General features: G+C 41.2%; 3 protein-coding genes across 3 annotated transcripts; 1 reads left to right on the top strand and 2 right to left on the bottom strand.

Annotated features, from left to right (window-relative positions):
- Positions 1 to 172: 172 nt before the first annotated feature.
- On the bottom strand, positions 173 to 16307 carry akap10 (A kinase (PRKA) anchor protein 10). Its single transcript, XM_063487979.1, has 15 exons — positions 16082 to 16307; positions 13320 to 13367; positions 12205 to 12384; positions 8479 to 8970; positions 6816 to 6914; positions 6193 to 6277; positions 5916 to 6039; positions 5440 to 5576; positions 3413 to 3557; positions 2890 to 3057; positions 2540 to 2649; positions 2057 to 2139; positions 1549 to 1601; positions 1308 to 1400; positions 173 to 1219 (listed from the first exon to the last, which is right to left on the bottom strand). Exons 1-15 carry the CDS (start codon positions 16101 to 16103, stop codon positions 1214 to 1216), a joined length of 1845 nt encoding a protein of 614 aa, XP_063344049.1. The 5' UTR covers positions 16104 to 16307; the 3' UTR covers positions 173 to 1213.
- Positions 16308 to 17304: 997 nt separating this feature from the next.
- On the bottom strand, positions 17305 to 19953 carry lg10_11h11orf54 (linkage group 10_11 C11orf54 homolog). Its single transcript, XM_063486501.1, has 8 exons — positions 19806 to 19953; positions 19620 to 19718; positions 19357 to 19430; positions 19169 to 19270; positions 18860 to 19036; positions 18490 to 18639; positions 18287 to 18403; positions 17305 to 18153 (listed from the first exon to the last, which is right to left on the bottom strand). Exons 1-8 carry the CDS (start codon positions 19870 to 19872, stop codon positions 17980 to 17982), a joined length of 960 nt encoding a protein of 319 aa, XP_063342571.1. The 5' UTR covers positions 19873 to 19953; the 3' UTR covers positions 17305 to 17979.
- Positions 19954 to 20674: 721 nt separating this feature from the next.
- Positions 20675 to 26863, top strand: LOC134637721 (trichohyalin-like). The gene is made up of 5 exons (XM_063488225.1): positions 20675 to 20971; positions 22456 to 22744; positions 22831 to 22958; positions 23963 to 24002; positions 24077 to 26863. The coding sequence occupies exons 1-5, from the start codon at positions 20763 to 20765 to the stop codon at positions 26678 to 26680; spliced, it is 3270 nt and encodes a 1089-aa protein (XP_063344295.1). The 5' UTR covers positions 20675 to 20762; the 3' UTR covers positions 26681 to 26863.
- Positions 26864 to 27923: the final 1060 nt, after the last annotated feature.

Genomic DNA, 27923 nt, shown 5'->3' with positions numbered 1-27923 from the left:
ATAACTGTCCACCCTATGGGTGTTGGCACAAGGATTGGCTATCTTTTCCCACATTTTAACATTAATGCAGCAAAACTATGTCAGCGGAAGAAAAAATAACTGACAGACAGACAAAGTTTCATAATATATGTATTTAAATCAAACACAATTTAAATATATTATAGATTAAGTACACATAGATGTCATTAGTGGTACATAGTACCAAGAGTCTGTTCTGGTTCTTATCCACATCTTGGTAAGGCTCAAAAAAAACCTAAAAAATCATTTATTTCACCTTCCAGTTAAACAGTCCACTCATCACTGAAGTTTGTTTCAGTGACATATTTAAAAAAAAACAAAAAACAGCCAAAACAAAAACAAAACAAAAAAATCAGCAATCACCATAAAAAATTAACATTAATATTTGGGGTAAACCAGAAATCTAAATAGATATTTATACATAGAACATTTAGGACAAGGAGTTTTGGAGTTTTCCAACACAACTGGGAGTATTTTCTTCTATGCTCTGTAAAGGTGCCAGGATATTTATACAGGTCCACAAGTCCAAGAACTGAATCCACTCTTCTTCACTGTAACATTTCCAGATGTTGTACAGTACCAAACAAGTAAAGCTACGTCAGCTAACACCAGTAAACAGCTGGCAATGCCTCTCTGGGCAGCCTCATGGAAGCGTATGCAAAAACTGTACAACGCTCCAAACCAACAAACCTTTAAGCGGCTGACCAAAAGACAGAAGTTCATGTAAAAACAAGGAATGATTATAAAAAGCGTGGGGAGGTGTGTCATCAAGTAGTGAACAAAACGTTGCTATTGTTGCATCCTCCGCAGGTCCGAGATAAGACAAAAGTGAGAGTGTTGACTGACATGCTGCAGCTTCTCCTGGTATCATGCCAAAAGTTTCCTTCCTCCAGTCTGTTGCATTTCGCTTTACTCTCGGCGTCAACACGTGTACCTTTATAGTGTTAAGGAGCAGGAAGAGTGGAACAATGATGTACTTCAAGTTTTCTATTAGCCCAAGCGTGAACAATCACTCATCCAAGCTCTCAGCTACACGAACACACACACATGCACACCTGGTGGTTGGAGAAGTGATAAAATGCCTTGTTCTTTCTCAGAGTAATGCAGTTCATTGCAGTGTGAACTCTGTGTACTGTTTATCACTGGCTTGGCCAGAATCTGTAGGGAGTGACAGTCCTTTGGCTCCTCAGTGGGGTCATAACTGCAGACAGACAGAAAAAGACACTTAAGAGAACCTGCAGTTATCCCACATGCACGCAGGAATGAGACTGCTGAGTGTGGTTGCGTACCTTGGTGGCCTTGCCGGGGCTGTCGTGGTTTGACTGGTGGACAACGTCGTTGACAATCATCTTGGCAATCTGCCACGCCATCTCCTCCTGGGCCTTTGGTCACAGTGCACACAATGCATTCTATTTATATTCTTTAATGGACTGGTATAATGTGAAGTTTTATACACACCACTGAGAGAGCACTGCTACGGGCTTCGAGCTATTTAATCATTTATGATAACTCAGCATAGTGCAATCTCACCTCATCCGAGGTGCCTTGGACCCATTTCTTCATGGCTTGAGAAAATATGGAACCTAAGTGAGAGGAGCGAGAAGACAAGATGACTTCATTGCTAAGCAGAAATCATTAACATGGCTAAAAGCTGAAGGCTAATCTTAGCATTTTACAAGGATTATCAAAATTAAGTCATTAAGTAATTCCTCTCCAGTGCCTTCATTAACATATGAATAATATTTAATCAGTAAGAAGTCAGTTTGTCATACCCTGTTCTAGTCCTATAGACGGCACTCTAATAAGCAAAGATTTTTTATCTCGCTGGACCCGGAAAGTAGTGAAGCTGTTTTTGTTCTGGTTTTTTTTATAATCTATAATAAGGGAAAAGTTGCTGAATATTTCAGAGGACTATGAGCTATAGGAAGAAGATGAGATTTATATTCATGGCGGACATAGATGATGACTTTCATGGCAAGGAGAAATCAGATAAAAATATGACAGAGTGTAGGGTGAGAGAAGTGTGACCGTATCATACCTTTGGATTTCTTCACATCCGGCTCTGGCTCTGCCTCCCTGATAAACTGGCCCAGCTCATTCACTTTCCCAAATGTCATCCTTCTGAGAAGACAAACAGGACAAAACTGAGCCTCAGGCACAACCGCACACAAACACACACCATTCCAGCACTGGTGTGAGTGTGTGCGTATCCCTTCAACAACTGTAATTTCAGCAAGGGGATAAAAGCAAATCTCCCAGACTAAACTTCTGTCTTTCAATAAGATCATTCTCTTGATTTATTTCTGCACATGATTTTTCAAAGCACGCTCATAAAACCCTACGATGGAGTCAATAATAACAAAACACGTACAAGCACTAAATCCAAACAGCAATCAAAGGAACATAAAAGGAGAGAAAAGCGAAGGTAACAGCAAGGAAACACAAAACCATGAATCAAGCAACAGTTAATCTATGAAAAGATGAACATTTTCTGTCACTGGACAGAGGCACAAACACTCACCCAGCATACGGCCGCTGGTACAAGGCCTCAGGGTCCAGGCTGGCAACGTCCACCGTTATCGCCTCATCAAAGTTTTTGAGGATTTTGATTGCTGCCTTTCTGGCACTTTGCTGCAGGGAACAGACCATGAACAGCATTTTTAGCAGCACTACAGATAGATCTTATATAAAATGTTACTTGGCATCATTATACCGCCATCCCTACATTGTTTTGTTGTGTAAGACAACTAAATGACATAAATGGTCATGAACATTTGACATTAACAAAAATATCTTTATTATCCGTGTAATGAGGCGGGACAGGTCTAAATGTCAGCAGACATTCCTGCAGGGGCTGAAGGTGTGGGTCACCTGAGTGTGAGAGCTCTCGCTGACATTTGAACTTGAGCGGTCATTGTCCATCGGTCCGCCCTGACCTGGAGTGCTGACATTCACAAACTCATCGGCCCGCACTGAATTGATGAGGTCACTCAGGTATTTGTAGTAAAGGTTGCTGGACAGGAAACCTGGCATGTAGACCTGAACGAATGCAAAGCAGGGTGAACTCTGGGAGAAATTAATGAGCTTTCTGATATATTTCTGGGCACAAGTTACAGAGATTCCCTTCTGACCTTTATGTTCTAACAACAGTTTTCAGCTTTCCTTTCATTAACCAAAGCCAGAAGCATTTATCAGTGGTGTAATGGGACGATTTGTCAGTGACTTGCAACAAAAAAACCTTTATGGAGGATCCTATTCAATTCACAAACCTAATTAAATAAGGCCTTCACATGCTTCTCTTCTAGTGTTTCATTTTCATCATCCCTTTATCCTTAGGAGAAAACCTCTATTAAATACTGAGACCTTGGCGTGTTTTTCTATCAGATGATCTGACCTTCTCCATGGTTGTCCAAGCCTGTCTGAGTGGAGTGGTGAAACAGTCAGGGAGTGGCCCTCCCTCTCTGCAGATATTTGACTCTATCTCCATCCGCACAGAGTCACCGAAGCCCAGAGGGTTGGTAGCCTGGAGTGAGAAATACCTGAAGGGATAATAGAGGAATATGCAAAGGGCTTCAGAAAAAGGCGCCATTTTTTTAAGATATTAATCAAAACTGAACAATTCAGACAAAACCTCAAGACTTTTAAATCTTACTCTATAAAGCAGAGATGATTTAGCGTGACACTATAAACTATTTAGTGCGCAAAAAGGTGACATTTATGAAGAAAAATTATTACAATTCAAGCAAAATAGCTCCCAGCAAATATAACAAAGTTGAAGCTAAGAGGAGGAAAGTGCAAGATTCCACTACTGTCTCACTATAGATGAATTACTGACCTTTTACCTTCTCATCTTTAACAAAGTGAAACAAACTATCTGCACAGTTTAACTTACTGTGAGCCTGGTGGAAAGCCTCCACTGAATATCAACCAACACATTAAAACATCTCAACTCTTCATGGCTGACAGACTAATCTTCATAAATGCCAAGCAGAGTGCAGTACATAAAGTCTAAGAAAGACAAAGATCTTCAATAATTAATTTTTTCATATCTCAACAGATGATGTCAGCCTCTTCCTTATGCCCCAAAATTCCCATTAAACCAAAGTTTAGGTCTGTAATCTTAGGTCAATATGTTAGGTTGTCTGACAACTGCCTGTGTTAGTTTTATGAGAACCGTGCTGCGCGAACGAATCGTAATACCTGGAAATGTGTTAGGATTTTTGAATTTAGGACTATTTATATGTGGCTTGTTTTTGTGAAGATGCCTGAAATTAGGTCAAAGGTAAATATGAGCTTCCGAGATTTTGTTCTGCTAAATAAAATACGCCACTGGTGAACTCTGAAACCACTACATGTCCAAGAGAATGTGTGTGCTAGCAAGTTGCTGAATTGGACAATACAGCCGATCCCATTGGCGAAATATCGAAATCAAATTGCTGTTTGTCATCACTGTGGCCTTTTTTTGGCAACAAGTGGAAAAGATTAGTTGCTAGCCTATATAACATTCTCGTTTACTGAACTTTTACATTGAGTCAGTTTCAAACTAACGTGACATCAACCGTGTCTGAAACATTGCGTGTAAACATTGCTGCAGTTTGCATATCACAGTTTAACTACCATCAGCAAACTTTTCTGTCAACTTTCAATTTTAATGCTCAGGGTCTCAGTACAAACATACCCAAATTGGAAAATTTGAATATGTTTCGTCTCGAAATAAGTTAAACGTTTGTTTGACTACTAAAATTTGTTTTGTAATGGCATTTGTATGCTCCCACAACTTGCCCCACCTACTGTCAGCAGCAGCTCCACTAGATGTAAAGCTTCCTCTCTTATGTGTAAATGGAAAATGGTCCAAAGACTTTACTTTAAAATAACTAAACAGAAATAATTTAATAAGCTTCAAATACTAGTTTTATCATTTAGGCTTACAAGGCTAGCAGGCAGAGTGTACTCCACACTAGTCAGTCAAAGACACAAGTACAGCTGAACCCTCCTTCAACCTGACCGTGTGCAGACACTCACTGCTGCTGATTCACTATCACTGATTACCAAATAATGTACCCAAAGATAAAAACACACCGATTTAATCACACCAAGAATGAAGGTCTTCAATGAAACACCGTTACTGAGCGCACACTACTCTTAAAACTCATATTTGATGATAACTTGATAGATTTAGGTGAAATCTGGACTGAAAATGAATGACGAAGGAAACAAAGAGGAGCAACCTTTTAACAAAAGAAAACACTGGAAGAGTCTCAGATTACTTTCCTACTACAAATATATTCTCAAACTCAAAAGAAAGAATGACCTCAACATAACAGCAACTTCCAACAATAAAGTCAATCTCCACACTTTTAGAAAAAGTAACTGGTTAAATCAGACACAATAACATCTTACAACCACAGACAGAGGACCTACTTGTCGTAGAGAATCATGGCATCATTTTGAGCCTCCTGGCCATCATATTGGCCCTTTTTAGCTGCTAGCTGGTTCTGGAAGTTGTCTGCCGCCAACCAGAACTGCAGTACATTCATTGCTTCTTCCTTTTCCATGTACTATGAGAAGGAAAACAAAGAAGAGAGAAAATTCAAGTAAACGTCACTGTGTATATGCTGACAGGAAATCTTTTGTTAAATGTTTACTCTTTCTTTGTGGATGGAGTTTTGTATCATATCAGTGACACTGTAACAGGAGCATCTACGGGTTTCTTATGTTTACTGTCTTCAGTTTAGTTTCCTGTTTGTATGGAAAGGTGTATAGCAACAGATCCAAGAGGAGGCACAGACTGTGTGTTATAGCTAGAAAACTGTCATTCTTCTAACTGAAACAGTGTGAAAATGTGTAATGATCAGGTACAAATAAATCATGTTTGAGGAACCAGTAGGCCCACTCACCTCAGAGAAGTAGAAAAGAGCTGACTCACAGAACAAGATGTCAGCCAAGAACACAGAGCCACTAGTCAACACTTCAATCTGGTATTTACAGAAATGATGGCTCCGCAGGAATTCGCTAAAGTGCCTGGAAATCAGAAAGCAGGTGGGAGGTGAATAGTGCAGCAGTGTGGAAGACAGTATGGCGAAACGACACGGAGCACGGGATGGGCTTTAATCTTAACGTCAAAACGTGCTGCGAATATTAACTGCTCTTGAAAATGAATGGACAGAAACTCACTGTTGCTCCAAGATAGCGAAGGCTACCGACTGTGCAATGACAAAGCAGTTTGGGTCCACCATGCCATCTTCTCCACAAATCTTAGCTACACAAAACAGAAGAGAGCAGATACTTTCACACACCAGGATCACATTTAAAATAGAAGACTTACTGCAGAATAGAATAGCCCTTTATTGTCATTGTACATGTACAACGAAATTGTGGATTCTCCAAACCAACTGTGCAGGAGTAAATGGTAGACAGCATGAATAAATAGCAAATAGGAGAAATATGTACCATAAAGAGAGACAAATACAAATCAAGAGAAAGGCACACACTGGAGAACAAGTTGCAAAGTGCTTGGAAGTAGTGCAAAGAAAAGACTTAGTCTGAGTCGAGTCTGTATGCGGGTGGCCTGAGTGATGGGGGTTACCCAGACCATGGCTCAGATTAGTGAAGTGGATGGGCAGGAGTGGGGTGTGGGGGCATAGTGGACAGAACATACAGTCCGAATGGCCCAGAGGAAGAAGCTGTTTGTGAGGACACTTGCGCGCACATGCACACACAAACACACGCACACTTTTTGAACAGATGGACCATAATGTGCTGTATTAAAAATAGTGAGACAACATCTGTGGTCTTACCAACTATGTCATTTCTGATCTGTTCTGTGATGGGGATGGGCCTCACAGCATCTGGAGAGATGTACTTGGTGAAGATAGTAACAGCATCTTTCTCTATACCTGCGAAACACACAAATTATCTCTCAATTGATGCTCAAGTAAAGCTCTTCCTCCAGGTGGTCAGTCTGAATTACCAATTAATGCATCAATCTAATGCCCACATGTCTTTGCCTGTGCGCACAGTGAAATTGTTTCAGGCTGCTGGACTCGTTCCGTCACGGTAAAAACCAAGTGTACAATTCCACCCACTGCTTTTATGAAATTTTCACAAGCTGGGTCATGAAAATAAACAGCTGAGGGCACTAATCATGCTCACACAATGTCATTAAACCAGTGCAGATGAAGAGGACGGAAAGAGATGACATGCTTAAGAATGCCACTCAAACCTTTAATGTGGTGACCAATGTGACCTCACACAGACCTGCTATTTCATCCTGAGCTCTTCAGAAAAATGCCTAATGGCACCATTTACAAACTTAAGCCAGACTAAAAATGTGAAAACACAACACCAAGATAACATGCTTTCTTCTTTGTGAAATTGTGTTAATTTCAAGACTCATTAGTTTTAAATAAAGTAACCTAATTATTTATGGTAATTTTAAACTAAAATACAAATTTAAAATCACAGATGAGTTTTCAGTTGTAAAGTATCTATGATGGCCCACCTGCAATAACTTCAGGACCCACTAGGGGGTCCCAGCCAACACCTTGGAAATCAGTGCTCTAATGTAAAGCCATTTTCATCCACTGCAGCCCTGTACTATCTTTGACATTAATCAAAGAACTGCATGCAAGAACACAAAAGGACAGTAAACAGTCTTAAAGCTGCCATCTCCTTCTACAAAGTCTTTGTGATGTCTGAGACGGTGCGTGTGAGATCAGAGCAGATAACATTCTGTTGACATCATGGAAAGTGAGTGGATGTCCTGTGTGCAGCACCCTAGCCTAAACCAAAGTGAGTATTCACAGAACTGAGAATGTCTCTGAAGTTTCTGAAGTTTCTCCTGCCATAAGCTACATGTGGGAAAGGACAAGTTTGCACAATGTGCCAACCCCATTCTCCTGACACAGTCCAGTGTTCATGCATAGATATGGCTCAAATCAAGATTTGACACTGAATCCACTTCCATTACAAGTCACTGTAGCATTTACTGATGTACCAATTTTGCCACAGCAGCCAAGGATTCAATTCAGTTTTATTTATATAGTGTCAAATCACAACAGCAGTTGCTTCAAGGGCCTTTACATTGCAAAGTAAAGACTACAATAATACAAAGAAAATCCCAACAATTAAATGACCTCCTCTGAGCAAGGACTTGGTGACAGTGGGAAGGAAAAATCTCCCTTTAACAGTAAAAAACCTCCAACAGAACCAGGCTCAGGGAGCGGCAGCATCAGGAAATGTACTGGACAGATCTGACAAATCTAGATAAAGGCCTTCAATCTTAGACAAATAGGAAAGCTGCCATTTATGAAGATTTCTCAGTATACTGAAAAGTGATTGGTTGGCCATCAAAATAATAAATAATTTCCCCTGTCAAAATATGGAATCCACAAAGAAAGTTAAAAACCTGTAAACAAGACAACAAATGTAAAGATAAAAAGGTGTTTAAAGGCGACTCACTTTTCATGAGTGTGTCAGAGAGGTCTCGCAGGGTGCTGTTTGACTGCACCTTAAGAGGGGTCCCCGTCCTGGAGGATGTCTGCCTGCTGGGTGTTGCTGTTCGAGGCGTACCGGGTCTCGCTCCTGTTTCTGTGCTGGATGAGTCCCGCTGCTGAGTCTGAACTGTAGAGCCTTCGCTATTACTGTGCCGTGCAAGGACATTGGGCGTTTTCTGGGTGAGTTCTGAAAGCTCTGAGCCATCTGGAGACGCAGAGACCGGCTCAGCCAAGGAGCTGTGTTTGACAGAGTTTAGACTATGCGCTCTAACACGTGACCAGCTGGTGGAGCGGAACCTCTCAGCCTCCAGCCAGAACCGAACCAGGTGGTCTGCACCTCGTAGTTCCATGAAATGCATGAAGTGGGGTATCGCGACATTGTCCTGAAGGGCCTGTTCAACCGTCTTGGACATGCGAGAGCGCGTCTCCTGGGGCTGATAGTTCACACTGGAGTGACCTGGAACATCAGAGCAACATAATTCGTTGTTTCAACTGTAAAATTTTAGCAACAACACATTTATTAACAGGCAATTTAGGTGCATTCATTAATGATAAAACTTGCACCATCTTTATACTACAAATTAAACCTTAATCACTGATATTTACTTTATGCTATTTACACAGCATATACTTTAATGCCTGCTTTTAAAGACTCACAACAGCAGAAATTCCATCCATTGTTAAACACTTCCGTTTAAATGACAATGAGATTTACACTGTCTTTGAACACACATTACTCACTCAAGTGCTCAAGTTTAATAACAGACTGTGGGCTACATTCTTATTTACAGCATCAACCTTCAAAGGTAACGTGCACACTATATTGATGAGAGCTGCAACATGAAATGAAAGATAAAAAGAGGATTTTCTGTGTTCAGCTCTCTCTGAACATTTGGTCCTGGCTGAAGGGTGCCGTGATGGGAATTTTAACTCCTGGATATTTGTTTTGAAGGTTTGTGAATTTCCAGCTCATTCTCTGTCTGGAGTTGGTCTTAGACTATGCAATTTCACAGATGATTTAACACAGACAAAATTTTCACAACCGTGCGTCACAGGCACACATCTGTGTGTCCTGTCCATACTTTCAGTCATGCGTGGATTAAGTGGTCAGCAACTACAGGGGCATCCACAGCAACCTTTGACTGTACAATCCCACCATGCTCCAAACTCCAATCTGAGTCTACAGGTATTCTGGAAACATTACTCAGAGATTTTGGTCCATATCAACATGATAGAATCACACAGATGCTGCCAACTACACATACTTGATGTGAATTTTCCATTCCACCACATCTCAAAGGTCCTCCAAAGTGCACCATGAAACAAATATCTCCCACACAATTACACTACCACCAGCTGGCCCCATTGATAAAAGGATAGATCCACGCTTTAATGCTGTTTACACCATACTGTGACCCTACCAACTGAATGCTTCAGCAAAAACCGAGACTAATCAGGCCAGGCTATGTTTTTCCAATCTTCCTTTGTCCAACTTTGGTGAGCCTCTGTGAATCGTAGCCTCAGTTTCCTGTTCTTAGCTGATAAAAGTAGCACCCAGCGTGATCTTCAGCTACTCTAACTTATCTGCTCAGAAACACTCTTCTGCATACCTCAGTTGTAACAAGTGGTTATTTGAGTGACTGTCATCTCAAAGCAGTCAGGCCATTCTCCTCTGTCCTCTGACATAAACAAGGCATTTTACCCAGAGAACTGCTGCTCTCTGGATATCATCTCTTTTTTTGACCCTTGAGATGGTTGTTTGGAAAAATACCAGCCGATCAGCAGTTTCTAAAAATCTTCACATCAGCCTGCCAAAAATCACAAGCCACGTTCAAAGTCTTCAATTCAACTTTCTTCCCCATTGTGGTGCTCAGTTTGAACTTCAGACAGTTGTCTATATGCCTAAATGCACCCCATGTGACTAGCTGATTACTTATTTGCATTAATGTGCAACTGAAGTGACTGTCAATGTAATCTGGCTAAACAATGCTTCAAAGGGAGACTGTGTTTAAGCAAACTGAGTGCTCTATTATCCATCCTGACTAGACACCCGACTGTCTTGCGTGATTTTGAATCACATCACATCAGCTGTAGTTAGTCTGAAGCGTGGGCTGAAGTTTGGCAGTGTTATGTTTGCTCTTTGAAAACAAGATGGTGCTTCAAGATGTGTCACGCAGTGTGTGGTGCTTTTAGTCAGCCTCTTTAGATTCTTAAAGATCACACAGTCACGGCCACCTTAACACTGAAAGCTGTTAGAAATCACAGCAACTAGTCCGGCATCTACGCCGGGATAATCAAAGGCTCCTGTTTCATTTGCAAACCTTTTCACAGTAATTCAATGTCTGTTAGAATGACTTTGAATTTCTGTCATAGTGGTACCTGTTTTATATTTTAAACACTAGCAAAGAAAACAAAACAAAAAAAAACCTCATGGCTCCTGCTTTCAGAAGCCACAAACCCTCAATCCAACCGTGAAACTACGCCTCTCTGCCTCCTAGACGCACCCTCATTAATGCTTCCTTCCTTTTCTTCTCCAGTCTGTTGAAACCACAGACCAGAAATCCCCACTGCCCAGCAAGTCTCATTGAGACTTTGTCGTCTAAGCTGCAGCACAGGTTCCTCCACCTCCGTCCAGCACGCCCCACCTGCTTGTACAGTTCCTGTCACTACAGTGAATGCTCACCGCTCCATATCATGACATCCGGGGAGCGTACACAGAATCTAATTATAGAGTATTTTTTGTCCCCACGTGACTGCCTGAGAAGATAAGGCCAACCTTACCCTGACAGGAATGTTTGGGATACCTGATACATGTAACCCAGTGAGTGGCTCACAGGATTAATGAGGGAATACTGCCACTTGCATAAGACAATAGGATGTTTCTGCTCTTGCAGTGACGCAAGAGGCCTACTATCGCTGTAACACCAGAAACGGGAGCTTACGGTCCAACCTTAGTGACAGCTGTAATTACCTTTGAATTTTGACAGCTTATTAAAAAACTGTATTTATTTTCTATGCAGTGTTTCTCTTGATTGGCAGAGCTTTTCTGTATTGGTTTCAGTACATCCAATGTGAACCCTTTGTGAACCAGTTAATTAATCTATCAAATAACAACACGTTAATTATCTTTAATAATGTATGAATTACTTTTCAAAGACAAAGGCTTCATATCTCCAGTTTCAGCACCTAAATGAGAGATCGTGTCTGCTTTTATTTGTAATATATGACTAAGAAAAGTTTCTTTATGTATGAAACTCGATATAACCAGGAAAGTTCACTTTGAACTCCGGGATAAGGAAACAATTTCTGAGCAAGTTAACAAAGTCACAGTCTTAATGCTTGTTTCCTATCCTTTTGCATTAATTTCTGAGGAAAACTCATTTTGGTTTAACCAAATTGTATTCAAATAAGTACAGAACAGCAGACAGGTCCTTCAAAGTGTGCAGCATTTATAACTCAAACTGTCTCAAAGGTCACAGACTAAATAAATTAATCCTTATATATACACATATTAATAACTGTAACCAAAGAGGGACAACAAACCTGCATCTGGATCAAACTCAAAGAAACCCAAAGTAAATTCTGTCTCTGTGATTCTGAATCTACAACGTTTTATAGCTAAATAATATTCTGGGTGTTTATCTGCAATCATTGGAAACAACGCAAAAGCTCATGAGTGCAGCTTCTGTACCGAGATCTCCAAAGTGCGCCGCTTCCATGTGGCTCGGCTGCTTCTTGAGGATGGCGGTGCGACCGCGGGCAAAGGAGTCCATGTTGGCCGAGATGGCGCTGATGGCCACGTGGCTCGGCCCAGCAGCTTCCTGGATGGCATGGTGGTTCCTTAGTCCTGGAGATTGAGGGCTTGTTGGAGCTGTGAGCAGAAGATGAAAGAGAGAAAACAGAATTTAGTTAATTGAAGAAAAAGAATATAATAGCATTGATGTTCTGAGCGGCCTGAATGTGTGACAACAGTGTGATTTGTAAGAAAGGGTCCTTTTAGTGAGGGTTTCTGGAAAAGCTCATAGTGTACACAAAGCCTCGGGCTGTGGCAGATGCTTGAGAAGACAGACTGCTCAGTGTTTGTTTCACTGTGCGCTGTGAGCTTTGTTAGCAGCTAGAGGCTACAGCTTCTGTCCACGAGACAGTTTAACCAGCACTGATTAAAGATACTTAGAGAAAACCAAAGGAAAGAGTTTTGATTCTTTCAGCTGTGATCATTTAAGACCTTTTTAACACCACATAAGAACAGTTCTTCCACAGCCATACCTCAAGAATAAGGGAAAGCCAGAGGAAGGAAAAAGACTTACAATTACATAATAAATGCAAGCATTTATTTGCATTCATATCACATGTTTGTCTCTACTTGCCATCTAGAGGTTATAATAATTTCTAGAAATGTAATTACAAAATTTAAGTGGCTTGTGTAAGTGGATGAAGCCAAAGTAAATGATTTGCTTTTCACGTTTAATTAAGCTCAAGCTTCCCGACTGCTGCTGTTGCTTTGGATCTGTGAATTCATTTCAAACTTTTAAATACAGTCTAAGCCCTTCTTTGAGGAAACGTAATCCTGTTATACATTTCAAGACCATCCTGTAATGTTGCTGGCGGAGCAATCAGAGATGCACTTTTTTCCAAGTCAGCTCAAAGTGGGCGAGGGTACACAAGCGCATCAAAAAAACACAAAAAACATTTTTTTAAAAAACAACACCACTGGATATTTGTGCTTATATTGCCACCAAACACAGCTGTGTCATTACAACAACTACCAAACCTTCCATAACCTCACAAGAGTAAAGAGGAACTCACCTCTATTGACTTTAGCGTCTGTCCCTTTCTCAGGTTCTTTGCTTTTGGCTGTGGGGAGAAAGATGAGAGCAGTGGTTGGAAATGGAGAAGCAAGCAGCGTTTTGAATCATAATACGGGGAGGGTGAAGAATCAATACATGAGATTTCACTGAGGGGTTGATGTCGTGTGGTGGGGATGTGTTTCCCACAACAACAATTCTGTAACACTTGTTGAACTCTAATACAGACTTCTAAGAAAGGCTGCTTAATAATATCTGCAGAACTGAAAACTAGTGAAAAGGCAAAAAAACCCAAAAAACCATTGTTAGTCATTATCGTGGCAATGTCGTTTCACACTGTGTGGTGTTAGTCTGTGGTAATAGTTAATTAGCTCTTACATATTCTTTCCTCCACCTGGCCACACTGCTGCTGACAGATGTGGGTTAAATCTCAAAACTGGGTTCTAAAATGTGAAAACAATGTCCATCCTGCTTTATATACCACAGTCATTCTCAAACTTTTCCCAGCATCCTCCACTCCCAAAGATAAAGAGTTTGTAGGACAGACCCCACAGTTCTAAATCAATTATTAATTATTTTTTTAAAAAGCTCCAAAGAGCATCATCAGCAGTCTTTTTGCTTACTTTCCCCACATGAATTATGCTCATTCAACTTCAGATTATTGCATGGTCATCCACGGCCTCTATACACCGCAGTTTGAGAATCACTGTTTTACAGCGTGCAGACAGTCAGGGCTTTTATACTAGAGTCCTACAATTTGTGACCTTGGTCTATCAGTTTTGGTTTTCCTTCACATGACTGTAAGCTAGTTTACACCTGAAGGTCACCAAGATTTACTGATTGTCCCGGAAAAATACACAGTGCATATAATACAGCAGATATGTGAAGCCATTCCAAAGCTCTGCAGCTGTCAAATTAACCAAAAAGAATGATGTGTGCACCCTGCAGGGGAATGAGTGCATGCTGGCAGACATAGTGGCAACCATTCATCAGAGTGACCCTCCACTCATATCTCCGGATGAAGCAGTTTGGTCGGGCCAAGCGACCGTTTCAAGCAGTGACATCACAAAATGGACCAGGAGGCCTGAACAAATGGAGCTGAAGATGCTCTTTATGTGAGACATTTGGGATGGAGCCATATCTGAGTGTGTGTGTGCGTGTTTGTCTGTGTGTGTGTGTATCAACCAAGAGTCAATGTTGGCTGAGCCCGACAGGCTGTCTGCCACAGAGAAGCAACATGGTTTTTAAAAAGCCTGGACCCCAGTAATTTTTACACAACTGGACTAAAACACAACGATGCAAATAACTACAGTGAAGTAATGCTTTTACGTAATGTTAATGTTATTACAGGACAATGATAGGTTGGTGAAATGGATGCTACTATTAAGAAAAACTAGTAACATAAAATAATAAACCTTTAATAACTACAAAGATAACTTACAATAATGTATTAACAGAGTGCCTGGGACTTAGTGGAAAATTGCATTCAAATTTAATAGTAAAACTTTCACTTCCTCCTTTTTTTGGCATTGAAATTCTTCCTCCTAACAGGGAACAAATTCACTTCCTGTCAATCCTGAGCAGCATTTTGGGTATGGATAAGTGAAGTGTATATTTCCTCATTTTGGTGATCTGCTGTGTCAGCTGTTTTAGTCACTGTGACTGCCACCAGGAAAAAACACTCATCTTTAGGGGATACCAAACCGCCGGCCAGTTTCAGCAGTGTAGTTATTATGGTGGCTTCCCAAGGAAATGAGACAGGAGCTCTATTGACTCCATTATTAATGGCCTCTCTGGCCTTTATATATTTTTTCTTATTGTGTGAATTCTAACAAAAGCCTCAGACAAACCTGTTGTAGGATGGTGCAGCAGAAAAATAAAGTCCTTTCTTTCTTTTCCAAATGTATTTCCTACACCTACTCTATCCCCCTTAATGTTATAATTTTCAGTTTGGTTGACAGGGTTTCAGAGAAGGGCTCATTTGTAGGTGGTGGCGAATCTGACATTTTGCCCACCCACTTTAAAAAAAGATGTAGATCAGACACAAAACACGCCTGTCAGTGTGACTCCAGCCTTCACAATGACCACAAAAGAGGTTAAACTGTGGGGCTTTGAACTGAAATTCATTGTCACGTTGTGTTCAAGAAAATACAGAAAAAAGCAGGCCCAGCCCATCTAGGTTCTACTCAATAGTGACTGAAAATTAGCATTAGTCAACTCCAGGTTCTCTACAGCCAAATGTGTTACAGCAAACGTGTGTCCTTTTGATAATTAACAGCTCTGACTGAGATACAACCTGTCACCGGTAATATTTCTGACATATCTTGCTTGTTAAGTATGTATGAAAATACCTCAACAGAGCTAGCTAGCTGCTACTGAACATTTCGACACAAGCGTTGCTTTGCAGCAGATAACAGTGTTCCTTTGATGCTCTGGAAGCCCTGAATTATGTCTGCATACAGGAAGGCGTTGATGTAGACTTGTGGCAGGTTTCTGTGGTGGATTTAATACCACCCCGGCTAACATGAAGTTAGATAAATCAGGAAGGGGAGGGGAGGGGGGGCAGGGAGGCCAGCGCTAAGCTAATCATGTAAAAGCAGTAAGGAGCAGCGGCAAAGAAGGAAACGCATTCCCTCAAACGTCTCAGTTTACACGGCTAATTTATGCACCGACAACCTCATCAGTCACATATTATCGGGCACCCCTCTCCGCAGCGCTAGCTACCGTCGACGTTGCAGCCTTCAGCGGGAGCTTTTTCCTCACCTTTCCTCTTGAAAAACGACATGACGGGATTCACACTCTGGACGTTTCCTCAGCTCACTGACACCATCCCGTGGATTCGCGGTTGTCTTCATTCAAATGCAACTGTCGCGTACACTCCTGAGCTGGAAACGGGTTATTGTCGCAGCCACGGCTAGCGCTGTCAATTAAAATATTTCTGCAAATCCGAAACCCAGTTCGGCAGCCATATTGTCAATAAACGTCTCACTTCCGGGCTGGTGCGGCAGCAGCATTGTGGGAAATGGTGTACCGCCTGCGTTGGTCAGCAGAGGGCGCTCTTTGATCGTGAAGAATATTAAAGGTAGAAAAGCCAAATGGCTCTTCTCTGGGACTTCTAGTGTTAAAGCTATAAGAGTCACCTTTGATAAGTGATTTGGTTTTTACATTTTAATAGAAGTATTCAAAAATTTTAAATAAAATAAAAACAAAACATTAAATTAATTTAATTATTATTATTGGAAACATGGTATGCCCACAGTCAGACAGATATTAGTAAAGAAACAGATAATATTAAAAGCCTGTATGCCTGTTGGTTATACATGTAGCTGTACAAAAACCTTTAAACAGCCTTTAGGGAAAATTTCTTAAATCTTCCTTTCAAAAGGTTTCCCCAAATACTAGGGGGAAACATTTAGAAAGCCTCAAAGTTCTACTATCACCCAATCACACGGTAGCAGTGTAATTCATTCAGACACGAAGACATGGTTGCTGAAGTTCCAACAGAACATCAGAATAGGGAAGAAAGGTGATTTAACTGTCTTGTTACAATCAAGGTATGCAGAAGAGCATCTTTGAACACACGTGTTGAACCTTGAAGCAGATGGGCTAAGCAGTAGACAACCACACCACGTACCACTTTTGTCTGTTAAAAAAAGCAAAGAGGGCCTACAGTTTGCACCGGCTAATCAAAACTGGGCAATAGACGATTAGAAAAACGTGGCCTGGTGATGAATGTTTAGTGATGCAACTTTCGAATGGTAGGGTCAACATTTCATGTAGACAACATAAAAACATGCATCTATCCTTAATTGTCTCAGTGGTTGAGGCTGGTGTCATGGTGTGAGGGATATTTTCTTGGCACACTTTGACCCCTTGGTACCAACAGAAAATCAGTTCAGCCTTTCCCACAGCTTACTTGAACCTTACCAAACACAATATATAGTTATTTTACAACACACATAAAAAAAAAGCCACTCAGAAGAAAATCATTGTCTTGGTTTATTAATTAAATGACAAAGTTCTTTACAAGTAACACATCTTTCCATCGATTTTGCTGTGACAGTTTTCTGCTGAGGAAAGATTTATTTGAAATGACACAAGACGGATTTAAAACACTAAAATCTGATTTACGTTAAAACAATGTCACTGGTTAGGTGTACACAGTTATACACTTACACCACTTGTCTTTCTAAGCACCAGCACTGCTATTCTACCCTGTTTCAGCAAGTCGAAGTATAAGAAAGCGATGTGAGGTGGATATTAATCAAGCACATTGTGCACACACCCACAAGAGGCCTAATCATACGTGAATCCAGGGTGTGGGCAGGTTGGCCATGGAGGTTTTTAAAAAGCTAGCTTTCTCTAAGCAGCTTTACCTACTGCAACAGTCTAGCCTGCAACACGTTACACAACTTCTTTTGATTGCAGTAGAGTCGGCAAGCATTAATGTAGGCCAAGGTCCAAAGTACATCAGTGTTGTGATGTCACTGTTTTTTTCTTCACACAATTCAGATCACTTCATTGGGATTCTTTTATTTTATTGATTCATGTAAAGTGATTTTTTTATGTATGAAATGTAACATGCTTTAAATGAATCAATGAGTCGTCTCAGTTTAGATTATCAGACGATTCTGCGCTGCCAACATGTTTTATGCAGTTTTTCAATCTCGTCCGACTCCGTGGGTCTCCTTCGGCCTGTCGATGCGGTAGACAAACTCTGCAGGCATGAAGTAGCCCAGATACTCCACACTGTCAGGTGTAGTGTCTATGTAGTAGTGGCCACCTTCTCCGTGGTGACTGAAGCAGTGGGTGTGTTCCACACGCAGGTCCAGGCCCTGCAAAGCAACCAGCGGACATTACAAAAAAGCCTACTGAACAAAAACACTGTAATCAGGTAATAAAACTATAACCAGATCTTTTTATATTTCTGCATCACGCTGAGGTGTGAGTCTATTGGCTTTAACTTACAGGGTCTCTGGATACGAGCACCGACTGGCAGATGAGTGGAGCGCTGACCTCAAAGTGCTTGAGCCAGTTGTTGACGTCATCGCTGGTGTTGAGGGGGCAGACTGAGAACTCTCTTGGCTGTTGACAGGCAAGGAAACAAATCAAATCACGTGGCTGTGTCAGCAGCAGTCTGTAACATGCTCTGTGTCATGTCCACTATTTACCATGATGTGGATTTTAGCCTTCCCTTTCTGGATGATGAAGGTGCCTCCCAGGGCCAGACTTTTATCAGGGTAATGAGCTTCAAGGCTCGTCCGCAAGGCCGTCACCAGACTGTGACTTCCTGTTCTCCTCTTTGCCTGAACCTCTATGACCTGCAGAGGCACACGGGCGAAGACTACCAACTCAGCATGTTTAGTCACACAACTCTTGTTAATGTTTATTCTCTCATTAAATGGGGCTAAAGTTCACGCAAAACAACATCAGCAATGTTATTAACTTACAGATCATTATGTTTAAGTAAAACTAGTTCATTATTTTCCAAAAGCCAAATCAGGATGAGAGTGCATTTTTTAAAAGGCTATGACTGATTACCTTTCCAGGTTTCCCTTCACAAGCGTACAGATTTCCCAGCAGCCCAAAGTTGCAGTCTGTGAACTTGTCGCTGTATTTTTCTAGCAGACACTGGCCATCAGCTGGATTGATGGAGGAGAAGTAGCTGCTGTTCACTGCGGGCCTTCCCCCTGCCTCGGTCAGAACCAGAGGCATCAGCTGTGGACAAGAACATTCATTCCGCTGACTGCTGCCGTACCAAACTGCCCTTTCAAGATTATAATGACAGCTAGTTTATACTGAGGTCATTTGCTGAGTGAAGCACTTTGGATTAGAAGGAAGGCAATTCACCTCTGCATTCATTCCAACTAATCTATTGGGAGCAGCTGCTGCACCGAGGATGAAAGCGCCCGGAAGTTCCAGCTCCTTTGATACAGTGTTCATGTTGTATTCCTGACAGAAGAAGAAGATGCTGAATATGCTTTAGCAAAACCTTTCACTAAAGTTTCTCAATGCAATTCTTTTATTTTAAAAACTACCTTTTCCTTTCTGACCAGAGGCACCAGATATGGCACACCACCAACATCAGTGATGCGAGGGCTTCCACACAAGCCTGCAGGGTACAGGCGAAATTAAGAATCTTTCAGGGTGTTTCTGATACGCAGTCTGCAAATGAAGCTCATCCCCACTCATATGCATGTTTTATGAAGTGTTTTAAATTGACGTAAATGCTTATGCACGTAGTGGAACATACAAGAAGGATTCGTTTTTAATCACACTTGTGTTCTTGATAGGCTCCTACCTTTGACAGGAAACTGGAAGGGTTCTTTGGTGAGATCCGGACACTCCACAACACTCACTTCAACTTCAGCAAAGTTAGTTTCCAGTCCTGCTTGTAATACTGCAACCAATCAGCAACAACACCTTCATTAGCGCCCAGTCACATGAACACACATGCACAACTTTGCGCTTATATACCAGAGCTTACCGCCACGCAGCTCTTCTAGATCTGGGGCGTGCAGCTGAACCTTCTCGGTGTTGCTGGTGTCTGCCATGGATCCACCTGAGAGTGAGCGCGCTGGGATACAGTTTAGAGGTGCAGGGAAAGTGGATAAGAAAAGCGGACAGGACCAGGGTTAAACTTCAAACAAAGAGTAAATAAGAACAAGATGATAACCCTCCCCGGAAGTGTTTCCTCATCCAATTTAAAGACATTGGTTATTTCTTTCACTTAAAAAATCAAACAAAAATTGCCCATATTCGCCTTAATAATTAATAATCCCCTCTAGATAAAAAGGAAAGCATTATTATTGGCTTGGCTCTAGAAGTGGGGTCTTTGGGCTCGGGAAATCTCCCAACTCTATGAACTGCACACCAGTTCATATAGTTGGTTACATTTAAAGCAAATATCCTAAGATAGAGCTCATTAAATAATGCAGACCACGAAACGGACGATGAATGTGATTCACACATGAGGAGACACTTTACATTTGTCACAAGTTGCTGGACAGGCTGTGGACATATGTAGTGTATAAGCCGGTTTGGTGCACAGTCTCATACAGAAAACGAGCTGCTCGTGCTTCGCTGTCTGAACGGAACTAATACCATTATTACTGCTAATTGCAATATTAATATTAATTCTATCTCTGTGTGAGGCTCATTGTTATGTCGAGTTGATGCAGGAGCCATCAAGCCACAAAAAAAAATCTTATATAGAGCTCAGTTGGAGACAAAACCGGAAGTGGAAACACTGTAACCTCTTGATTCTTTTAGTGTCGTATGCCTCCTCTTTGGCGATTGGTCAGATGACCATCGTCACCTCGGTGACGTCTAAACACTTCCAGGTCAAATCGCATGTGGAGTGTTTTGCGTGTTTTGGTGAAGATTCTTGTATTTACGTGTTTCATGTCTAAGATTTTTCACGGATCCCTCGGTGAGTCCTACGATGGCGAAAGTGCGTCAGTCCAATGAGTGGACTGAATCCGACGCTGTTGCTGAAGTTGCTGCAGCGGATCCATCGGATTTTGTGCTGGAAACGTTCCCTCCTGAATATGTGGACAGAATTTCGAGGTTTATCGAGTCTTCTTCTGTTCTCTGTTCGAGTCAGAACAGAGAGGATAATGCAGCTGAAGGAGAGCCCGCTGAAGCAGACAGGTGAGGAGTGGAGGTCACTCCGGCTCAGATACTCTGACAAATGTATCTAAATGTCTGTATTTTTCACAAACAGCACACACATGCAGACACCCCCCCCCCCCCCCCCCACACACACACACACACACACACTCACTCTAAAGATAATATTGCGTTCACGAAATTAGGGGTTAACATTGTATTTCATAAAAGAGCACTTGGATTTGTAGGTAATGTAAAGAAAAATTGATATTCTTCCTTGCAATGATCCCATAACACGGTACAACAAGGTAAACAGTGTACTGTGTCATAAGATTGACATCAGTCTCCTACATAAATGCTCTATATTGTAATGTAATAAAGGAAGAACGGTCAGGTATCCTCCATGCATCCTCTGCACTCTTCTGCACCTTTCTCCTTGCCACAACACCACACATCCTTCCTCCTGATGGTCAGGGTGTTCCTGCTTATGTACACCTCCTCCTCCAGTTTCACTCATTATCCTGTACACGATACTGCACTCAAGTTCAGTAAACATATTTTCCAGTGCCTACTTTTCAGTGGGAAACCTCCAGTTTTGCAGAATAAAAATAAAGTTTGATCGCTAGGGTCTGACCTCATTTCTCCAAACTAATATATCACGTATTAAATTGAGTATAAAAATAAGTAAGCCCCTTCCCCAAAGGCCTACAGGTGGAGGGGCTGAAACAGATGTCGGTGATTGAGAAAAACCTCAACAATACCTTTTTAAAAGTTAAATACAGTCACTTTCCTGTGGTGCAGTTGAACTCCTGTGCGAGCATCAGAATGTGGAGTAAATGTCATTTAAGTGACTTTGAAAGTGGCATAGTTGTTGGTGCTGAATGTCCTAGTCCGAGTATTTCACAAACTGCTGATCTATTAGGATTTTCCCCCAGAACCATTGCTCTGGTTTACAGAGAATGAAAAAAAAGAGAAAATATCCTGTGAACATTATTGAAGCCAACGGTTACTCAATTACTTTTTACATCTAAGATATGCAGAAGAGTATCTGTCTGCATTATTCCATCCTGCTTTATATCAGCATCGAAGACGACTGAAGTGATGTAATGGTGTGGGGGATATTTTCTTGGCACAGTTTAATCCTCTTGATGCCAACCAACCCTAAATTTGACGCCAGAGCGTGTCTGAGGATTGTTGCTGACTATGTCCATCCCTCTATCGCCAAAGTCAAAGCCATCTTCTGATGTCTGCTATTGTCATATAATTTCAAACTGGTTTCTTGAGCACGATAATGAGTTCTTTGCACTCAAATTGCCTCTGTGGCCAGCAGATCTCAAAATCAATGTATACTTAACAAAGTAGCCGGTGATTTTAGACCCCCAAATCTGAAGATGTGCTTACGACCAAATTCTAGAAAAATTGGCTCACGCTTGAGTATGTTTAAAATATATCTGTTTCTCTGTTGCCTCCAGGTCATGAAAATGTTTTGAAAACTGCAAAAACTCTTGAGCTTTGTGTCTGTGCAGTGACTCAGCGGACAGCCTGTTCATCACTCAGAAGCCTGTACCTGAGGCTGTGAGGTCAGGCAGACGGAAGCGTCGCAGCCTACGATCAGGTCTCACGTCTCCCAGAGAGCGAGAGGAAAGTGAAGATGACAGTTCACCTTCGGCCTCCCCTCAAGACACCAGAAGTAAAAAAAGGAAAAAAAAAGAGACAAAACTCAGAATGCCAAAGTACAGTTTCCCGTTCCTCAAAGACAAGATGCCGAAAGCCAAGGGCATTTTTTTAAGTGAGGTGCAAAACACGAGGCTACATGTAAGCATAAGCAACAGCAGCGGCGCACACACTTGTTACAGTAAATGTCAGCAAATGTTAGAACTAAAGTCTTTTATTTGTTCCAGTATTCTTCAATGGGGGCCTTCTTTGATTGTATAAGAAAGATGCAACAAAGCTATCAAACCGTAGAGGATCTGGAGTCAAATTTACCAGCAATTGACGTGAATGGAGAGTGCATATCTCCAATATCAGAGTAAGTCTTTAATGCTAGTTGAAATTTTGTTTTGTTACTGATTTCCTTAGTTGCCTATAAAGCACCTTTTAGTGGTAACTCCAAAAGGTTTACAGTTTTTATGTTCTAACACTGCATTTCACTTCGTCTTAAGCATTTAAATTATTTTTTTCTGTCTCATGTTTGCTATTCTCACTACACTGTAGAACAGTAATATATTGGAAACCGCTGAATAATGTATTGAACAAAAATGGGAAACAAAGCAAGCTGTGTTTCAGATGCCTCAAAGTAGCCACTTTTTCCTCTGGAACGTGTTCAAGCAACTCCAGAGTCTTGTCAAAAGATGAGTGGTGGGATGTTTTCCTCCTTTATGTATTTGAGACCATTAGAGACACAACTAGGATAATTCATAGCATATTTACAAAAATCAAAAAATGAATCATCGGCCCATGAAGGTGAAGTTCATGACATTCTCCATCCTCTTTGGCCTTCAGGGACTGATGCTTGTCTTTGTCAAGAACTTGAAAGTAAGTTGAGTCCTCAAAATTTCACCAAAATGTGGGAGCTATAAGACACAAATTTTGTCCGCCATGATTTTCTTCCCACATAAATTTGCCTAACGTCTGCTGGCACAGCCATGTAAAGCTCAGGTCTCAAATCTGTCAAAATGTGAGCTGATTTGTAAAAGCACCAATGCAGAACTGAGGCAAAAGAGGTGTGTGTGAATTAGCCAATAGTAAGAAGAGAGCTGTGTGGACTAAGACACGAGGAGTGCACATTAGAGCAGTGGGAACTGGACTCCGAGAGAGGGTGAAATCTGTCACCAGAGTGTAAAGTGGCTAATGGAATGTGGAATCTGTCATGTTTTGGTTTGTTTACATCCTTTGAGTGGCATTTCTTCATTTTCAAAAAAGAAACCTTAATTGAACAGATGTATTCAAACATATTACTGACACGTTTTACCAGTTATCAGACATACAGCTGAAATACTTGGTAATTCAACAACTTCCTTTCTTCTATCTCAGGGGAGAAGAAAATTTAGGAGACGAGGACATGAAAGTGGTGGTAAGCAGGCTCTTGATACTATAATGAGCACTTTATGAGCATGTACAGGCCCTAAGTTGTGTGTCATTTGACAGGCAAAGAAGCATTTTGTGATACCATCAAAAAGGAGACACTCACAGTCCTGGTACAACGAGAAGAAGAGAAATAGTAAAGGAAAACAGTGGAGGGAAGGACTTACTGGTGATAAAATGCCACCAGGGGGATGGGGGGTTGTGTTACATAAAATACCAGCTAAGAAACCCTCATTGAGAACTGCACAGTCTTCAGATTTGGAGAGCTCTGATGATGAAGATCCTTCTTGTAGCATTCTGAGAGAGAAGGGGACGAGTAATAAACAGCTCACACCCCAAAGCGTCCGCGCTCAAACCGTAACTCTAAAGACTAACAGTAAAAAGAGAGACAGCTCTGAGGGAAAAGAAATGGAGGATGAGTTGAGTGACAGCAGTCCTCCACAAAGTCCAAAGGAATGCATGCAAAAGTGCAGAGTTTCAAACAAAGAGGAGCTATCCCAGGAGGGGCGGGGAGACAGTGAGCCTGCAGACCAAAGTTTCTTCCAGAGTGACACCAATAATGTTGCTACATGCAGTGAAACCAAAGTGAAGAAGAAGCAAAATCACAGAGAACATAATGAAAGTGCAGAAGAAGCTGATAATGAAAGTCAGGAGGAGGTGGAGGTTCAGTATGCTGCACTGTCTGTGAATGAGGAAATCACTGAGGTGGAGGAAAGTCCTCATCTGTCACAGACCATCAGCGAGCTGGAGCTTAATGAAAAATATAGGATGGAGGAGAGTGACATCTTTGATTCAGAACAGAGGAAGAAGAAAAAGGACAACCAAGAAAACGAAAATGCAGAAGAAGAAAAGAGCCACGACGAGCTGGAGGATCAGCACACTGCATCATCTTTGAATGAGGAAATCACTGAAGTGGAAGAGACTCAACATCTATCACAGACTGTTAATGAGCTGGATCTTAATGCAAAAGCCGGTTTGGAGGACAGTGATGTTCCTGATTCACAACAGAAGAAGGTGAAAGAAGACAACAAAGAAATCAAAAATGCAGAAGAGGAAAAGAGCCAGAGTCACGACGAGCTGGAGGATCAGCACGATGCAGCATCTGTGAATGACAAAATCACTGAGGTGGAGGAGGAGACTCCCTGTTTGTCACAGGTCACCAGCATGCTTGATGTTACCGGAAAAACTGTGATGGAGGACAGTGACATGACTGATACACAACAGAAAAAGAAGAAGAAGAAAAAGAAGAAGGTGAAAGAGGACAACAACGAAAACAAAAATGCAGAAGAAGAACAGAGCCAGAGTCAGGATGAGCTGGAGGTTCAGGGTGCTGCAGCATCTGCGAATGAGGAAATCATTGAGGAGGAGGAGAGAGACATTCCTCATTCACAACAGAAGAAGAAGAAAAAGAAGAAAAGAAAGAAGTCACCTGAAGAACATGAAAAGGAGAAGATGAAAAAGAAAATGTCAGAAAGCAATGATGGTGATGAGGAAGATGTCAAGCAGTCAAAGTGCAACACCGCTGCTGAATCTCTTCACGATGATGTGGAGATACCAACAAAGAAGAAGAAAAAGAAAAAAGGAACAGAGAAAAAGAAAGAGTTTAAAGATGAAGGTGAAGGTTTCAGAAATACTGAAGCTTTTCAGGAAAACCTTGAGAAAACTTTGGAATCCAGTTGTGCGAAAAGAAAAAAGCACAAAAAGTCATCTCAAAGAGATGAATCTAACACTCCCGAAGATGAAGAAAATCCACAGAAAACAGATGAGATTGAAGACCATGATGCTGGTTTACTGATGACCAAGAAGAAGAAGAAAATAAAAGAAATGTCAAGCATGGAGGGCTCCAATGACACTGTGGCACAAAGCTCTGATCTGTTGTCTGTGCAGCGGAAAAAAAAGAAGAGGAAATCTTTCTTCCTCGGTGCTGATGTCGAGGGAAAAGCTGCTCATTCAGAGGAAGAAAAACATTGTCCTTTGCGATCTGTGGCTGCTGAAAAGCCAGGAGTCAGCACTGGCAGTTCTGCTGAATCAGCAGAAATCACTGTAAGTTTGGACGAATCTAATGACAGAGTCAGGAAAAAGAAGAAGAGGAAAATGTTAAATGAACAAGAGAGTGTGGAAAAAGATCTGGAACCAGATTTTGAGGAACTTGAGGAGGCCCTGTCTGACACAGGGCTGAAGAAGAAGAAAAAGAAACGTAAGAGGAACGAAACCAAGTCAGCGACCCCTGTGAAAGGATCAGAAAATGCTGATACAAGATGCTCTGATGAGGCTGTGGTGTTAAAAACGAAGAGGGAAAAAAATATCCAAGAAACTCCAGCAGCTGCAAGTGAAGAAACTGAATCAGAAAGTCTGTTTGAACATGCTTCGCCATCTTTAGATACACCCGGAAAAGACAGAAAAAAGAAGACAAAAGGAAAATCTGCTCATAATGTTTCACTATGGAGTAAAGAACAATCTTATGAACGTTTAATCACATCCAAAGAAGGGCGTAAAACTGACATGAAAGAGCGAAAAAGAACAGCTGATTGCAGTTTCACCACGCAGTTGTCAAAGACTTCTGTGCTGCCCTCTCCACACAGCATCAAGAAAAACAAGCCAAAAAAGCTCAAGCGCACCCTTCATAATCCCAGTGGGGACTTTCTTACACACAGTCAGTACCAGTAAAATAACTCTCATCAGTCACTGGGACACAAACACCCATCAGTGTTTTTACAGTGTAACTGCTGAGTGACTTTTTACCATTTTATTTTGTGTCAAAACATTTTATTATAATGGCTCTGTGAGCTTTTTAATGGCGAAAAGCATGTCATCAAAACAAAACATGATGGATAATTTTAATTTTTTTTCAAAATAAAAGTTTATGAATACTAAACTCACTATTCATTCAATAAGTAATTATTTCAAAGAAATGTTATTTTAGCTATGCAAGTTAATACCACATTGAATATATATCAACAATCTGCTTGGGAGTTTGCTGTTTGGAGTTTTAATTTGACCACAATACCATCTAACCTGATGAAATGATAAATTGTTTAGTTTTTTCCTGACTGGGTTTTTAACTTTACTCTATGGCAGTCTGTGTAGTTTCCAGTATTATCTCACTGTTTGATACGTGTTTTTATGCTTAAGTAATTTAAGCTTCTCCAGCTCCATAGTCAACATCCATTGTCCAGTATATCCACTATCCGCTGCACATGTCCAAACCATCTCATTCTTGCGTCTCCAGCAAGGATGCTGCTGCCGTCATCACTTCTTTTTGATACTTGAATGGTACTCATGGCCATTGATCAGTGGTTGTTGATCAATGGTCATGAGAATTTGCATGCTAATGATCAAGGAATTGACCTCCCAGCCCATTGTTCCTTCAGTGGTGCTAGTTTCAGTTATTATGCAAAAGTACTGTTTATAAGATTGGGGAAATGTGCGATCAGCTGAGTCTAAAGAAGTGACCTGGATACGTTTCTCCCACTGAAAACGCTGCGTCCAGATGAACAGGATCCTCTTTTGGGGGTTCTATATAAGATGTAGTCCACCTGTGTGCACTTCCCTCCATTCCCTCCATGCATCACCCTATGTTCCTCTCTCTTGTTGAAGTACTTATTATTGAATAAGTACTTAAACAATTATTGAATGAGTGTACTTGTTTTGTTCCGTGACCCATTCATTCATTACTCAAAGCTTTCCAACCAAGTCCTCTTTGGTGACATCTGGTGTCCAAAAATATGTTGAGCAGCTTGAATTTACAACTTGATATGAACTGCTTCACTATGATTGCCCACTCTACAGAGTTAAATTGACAGCTTCTCTTTAATATCACGTGACTGTTCTGTGTGATATTGGGCCGTTGTGGTGCTTTGAACATATATTTTTGGGGGTGAAAAAGATGATTTTGTGTCTTTTGATTAAT

This window comes from Pelmatolapia mariae, linkage group LG10_11, assembly GCF_036321145.2.
Source record: "Pelmatolapia mariae isolate MD_Pm_ZW linkage group LG10_11, Pm_UMD_F_2, whole genome shotgun sequence".
In the NCBI taxonomy this organism is placed as follows: domain Eukaryota; kingdom Metazoa; phylum Chordata; class Actinopteri; order Cichliformes; family Cichlidae; genus Pelmatolapia; species Pelmatolapia mariae.
This window is presented reverse-complemented; position numbering and strand designations above follow the sequence as displayed.

What these genes read in the sequence shown, in the direction of transcription:
- LOC134637721 (XM_063488225.1), top strand. Translation starts at nt 20,763, where the DNA reads ATGGCGAAAGTGCGTCAGTCCAATGAGTGGACTGAATCCGACGCTGTT. An exon ending in GAGCCCGCTGAAGCAGACAG is followed by an intron (nt 20,972 to 22,455) that starts GTGAGGAGTGGA and finishes GTGTCTGTGCAG; the next exon opens with TGACTCAGCGGACAGCCTGT. An exon ending in TGCAAAACACGAGGCTACAT is followed by an intron (nt 22,745 to 22,830) that starts GTAAGCATAAGC and finishes TATTTGTTCCAG; the next exon opens with TATTCTTCAATGGGGGCCTT.
- lg10_11h11orf54 (XM_063486501.1), bottom strand. Translation starts at nt 19,872, where the DNA reads ATGGCAGACACCAGCAACACCGAGAAGGTTCAGCTGCACGCCCCAGAT. An exon ending in CTCTGGTCAGAAAGGAAAAG is followed by an intron (nt 19,271 to 19,356) that starts GTAGTTTTTAAA and finishes TTCTTCTGTCAG; the next exon opens with GAATACAACATGAACACTGT. An exon ending in TGCTCGTATCCAGAGACCCT is followed by an intron (nt 18,154 to 18,286) that starts GTAAGTTAAAGC and finishes GTTGCTTTGCAG; the next exon opens with GGCCTGGACCTGCGTGTGGA.
- akap10 (XM_063487979.1), bottom strand. Translation starts at nt 16,103, where the DNA reads ATGTCGTTTTTCAAGAGGAAAG. An exon ending in GATCAGAAATGACATAGTTG is followed by an intron (nt 6,278 to 6,815) that starts GTAAGACCACAG and finishes TGTTTTGTGTAG; the next exon opens with CTAAGATTTGTGGAGAAGAT. An exon ending in GCGAGAGCTCTCACACTCAG is followed by an intron (nt 2,650 to 2,889) that starts GTGACCCACACC and finishes TGTTCCCTGCAG; the next exon opens with CAAAGTGCCAGAAAGGCAGC.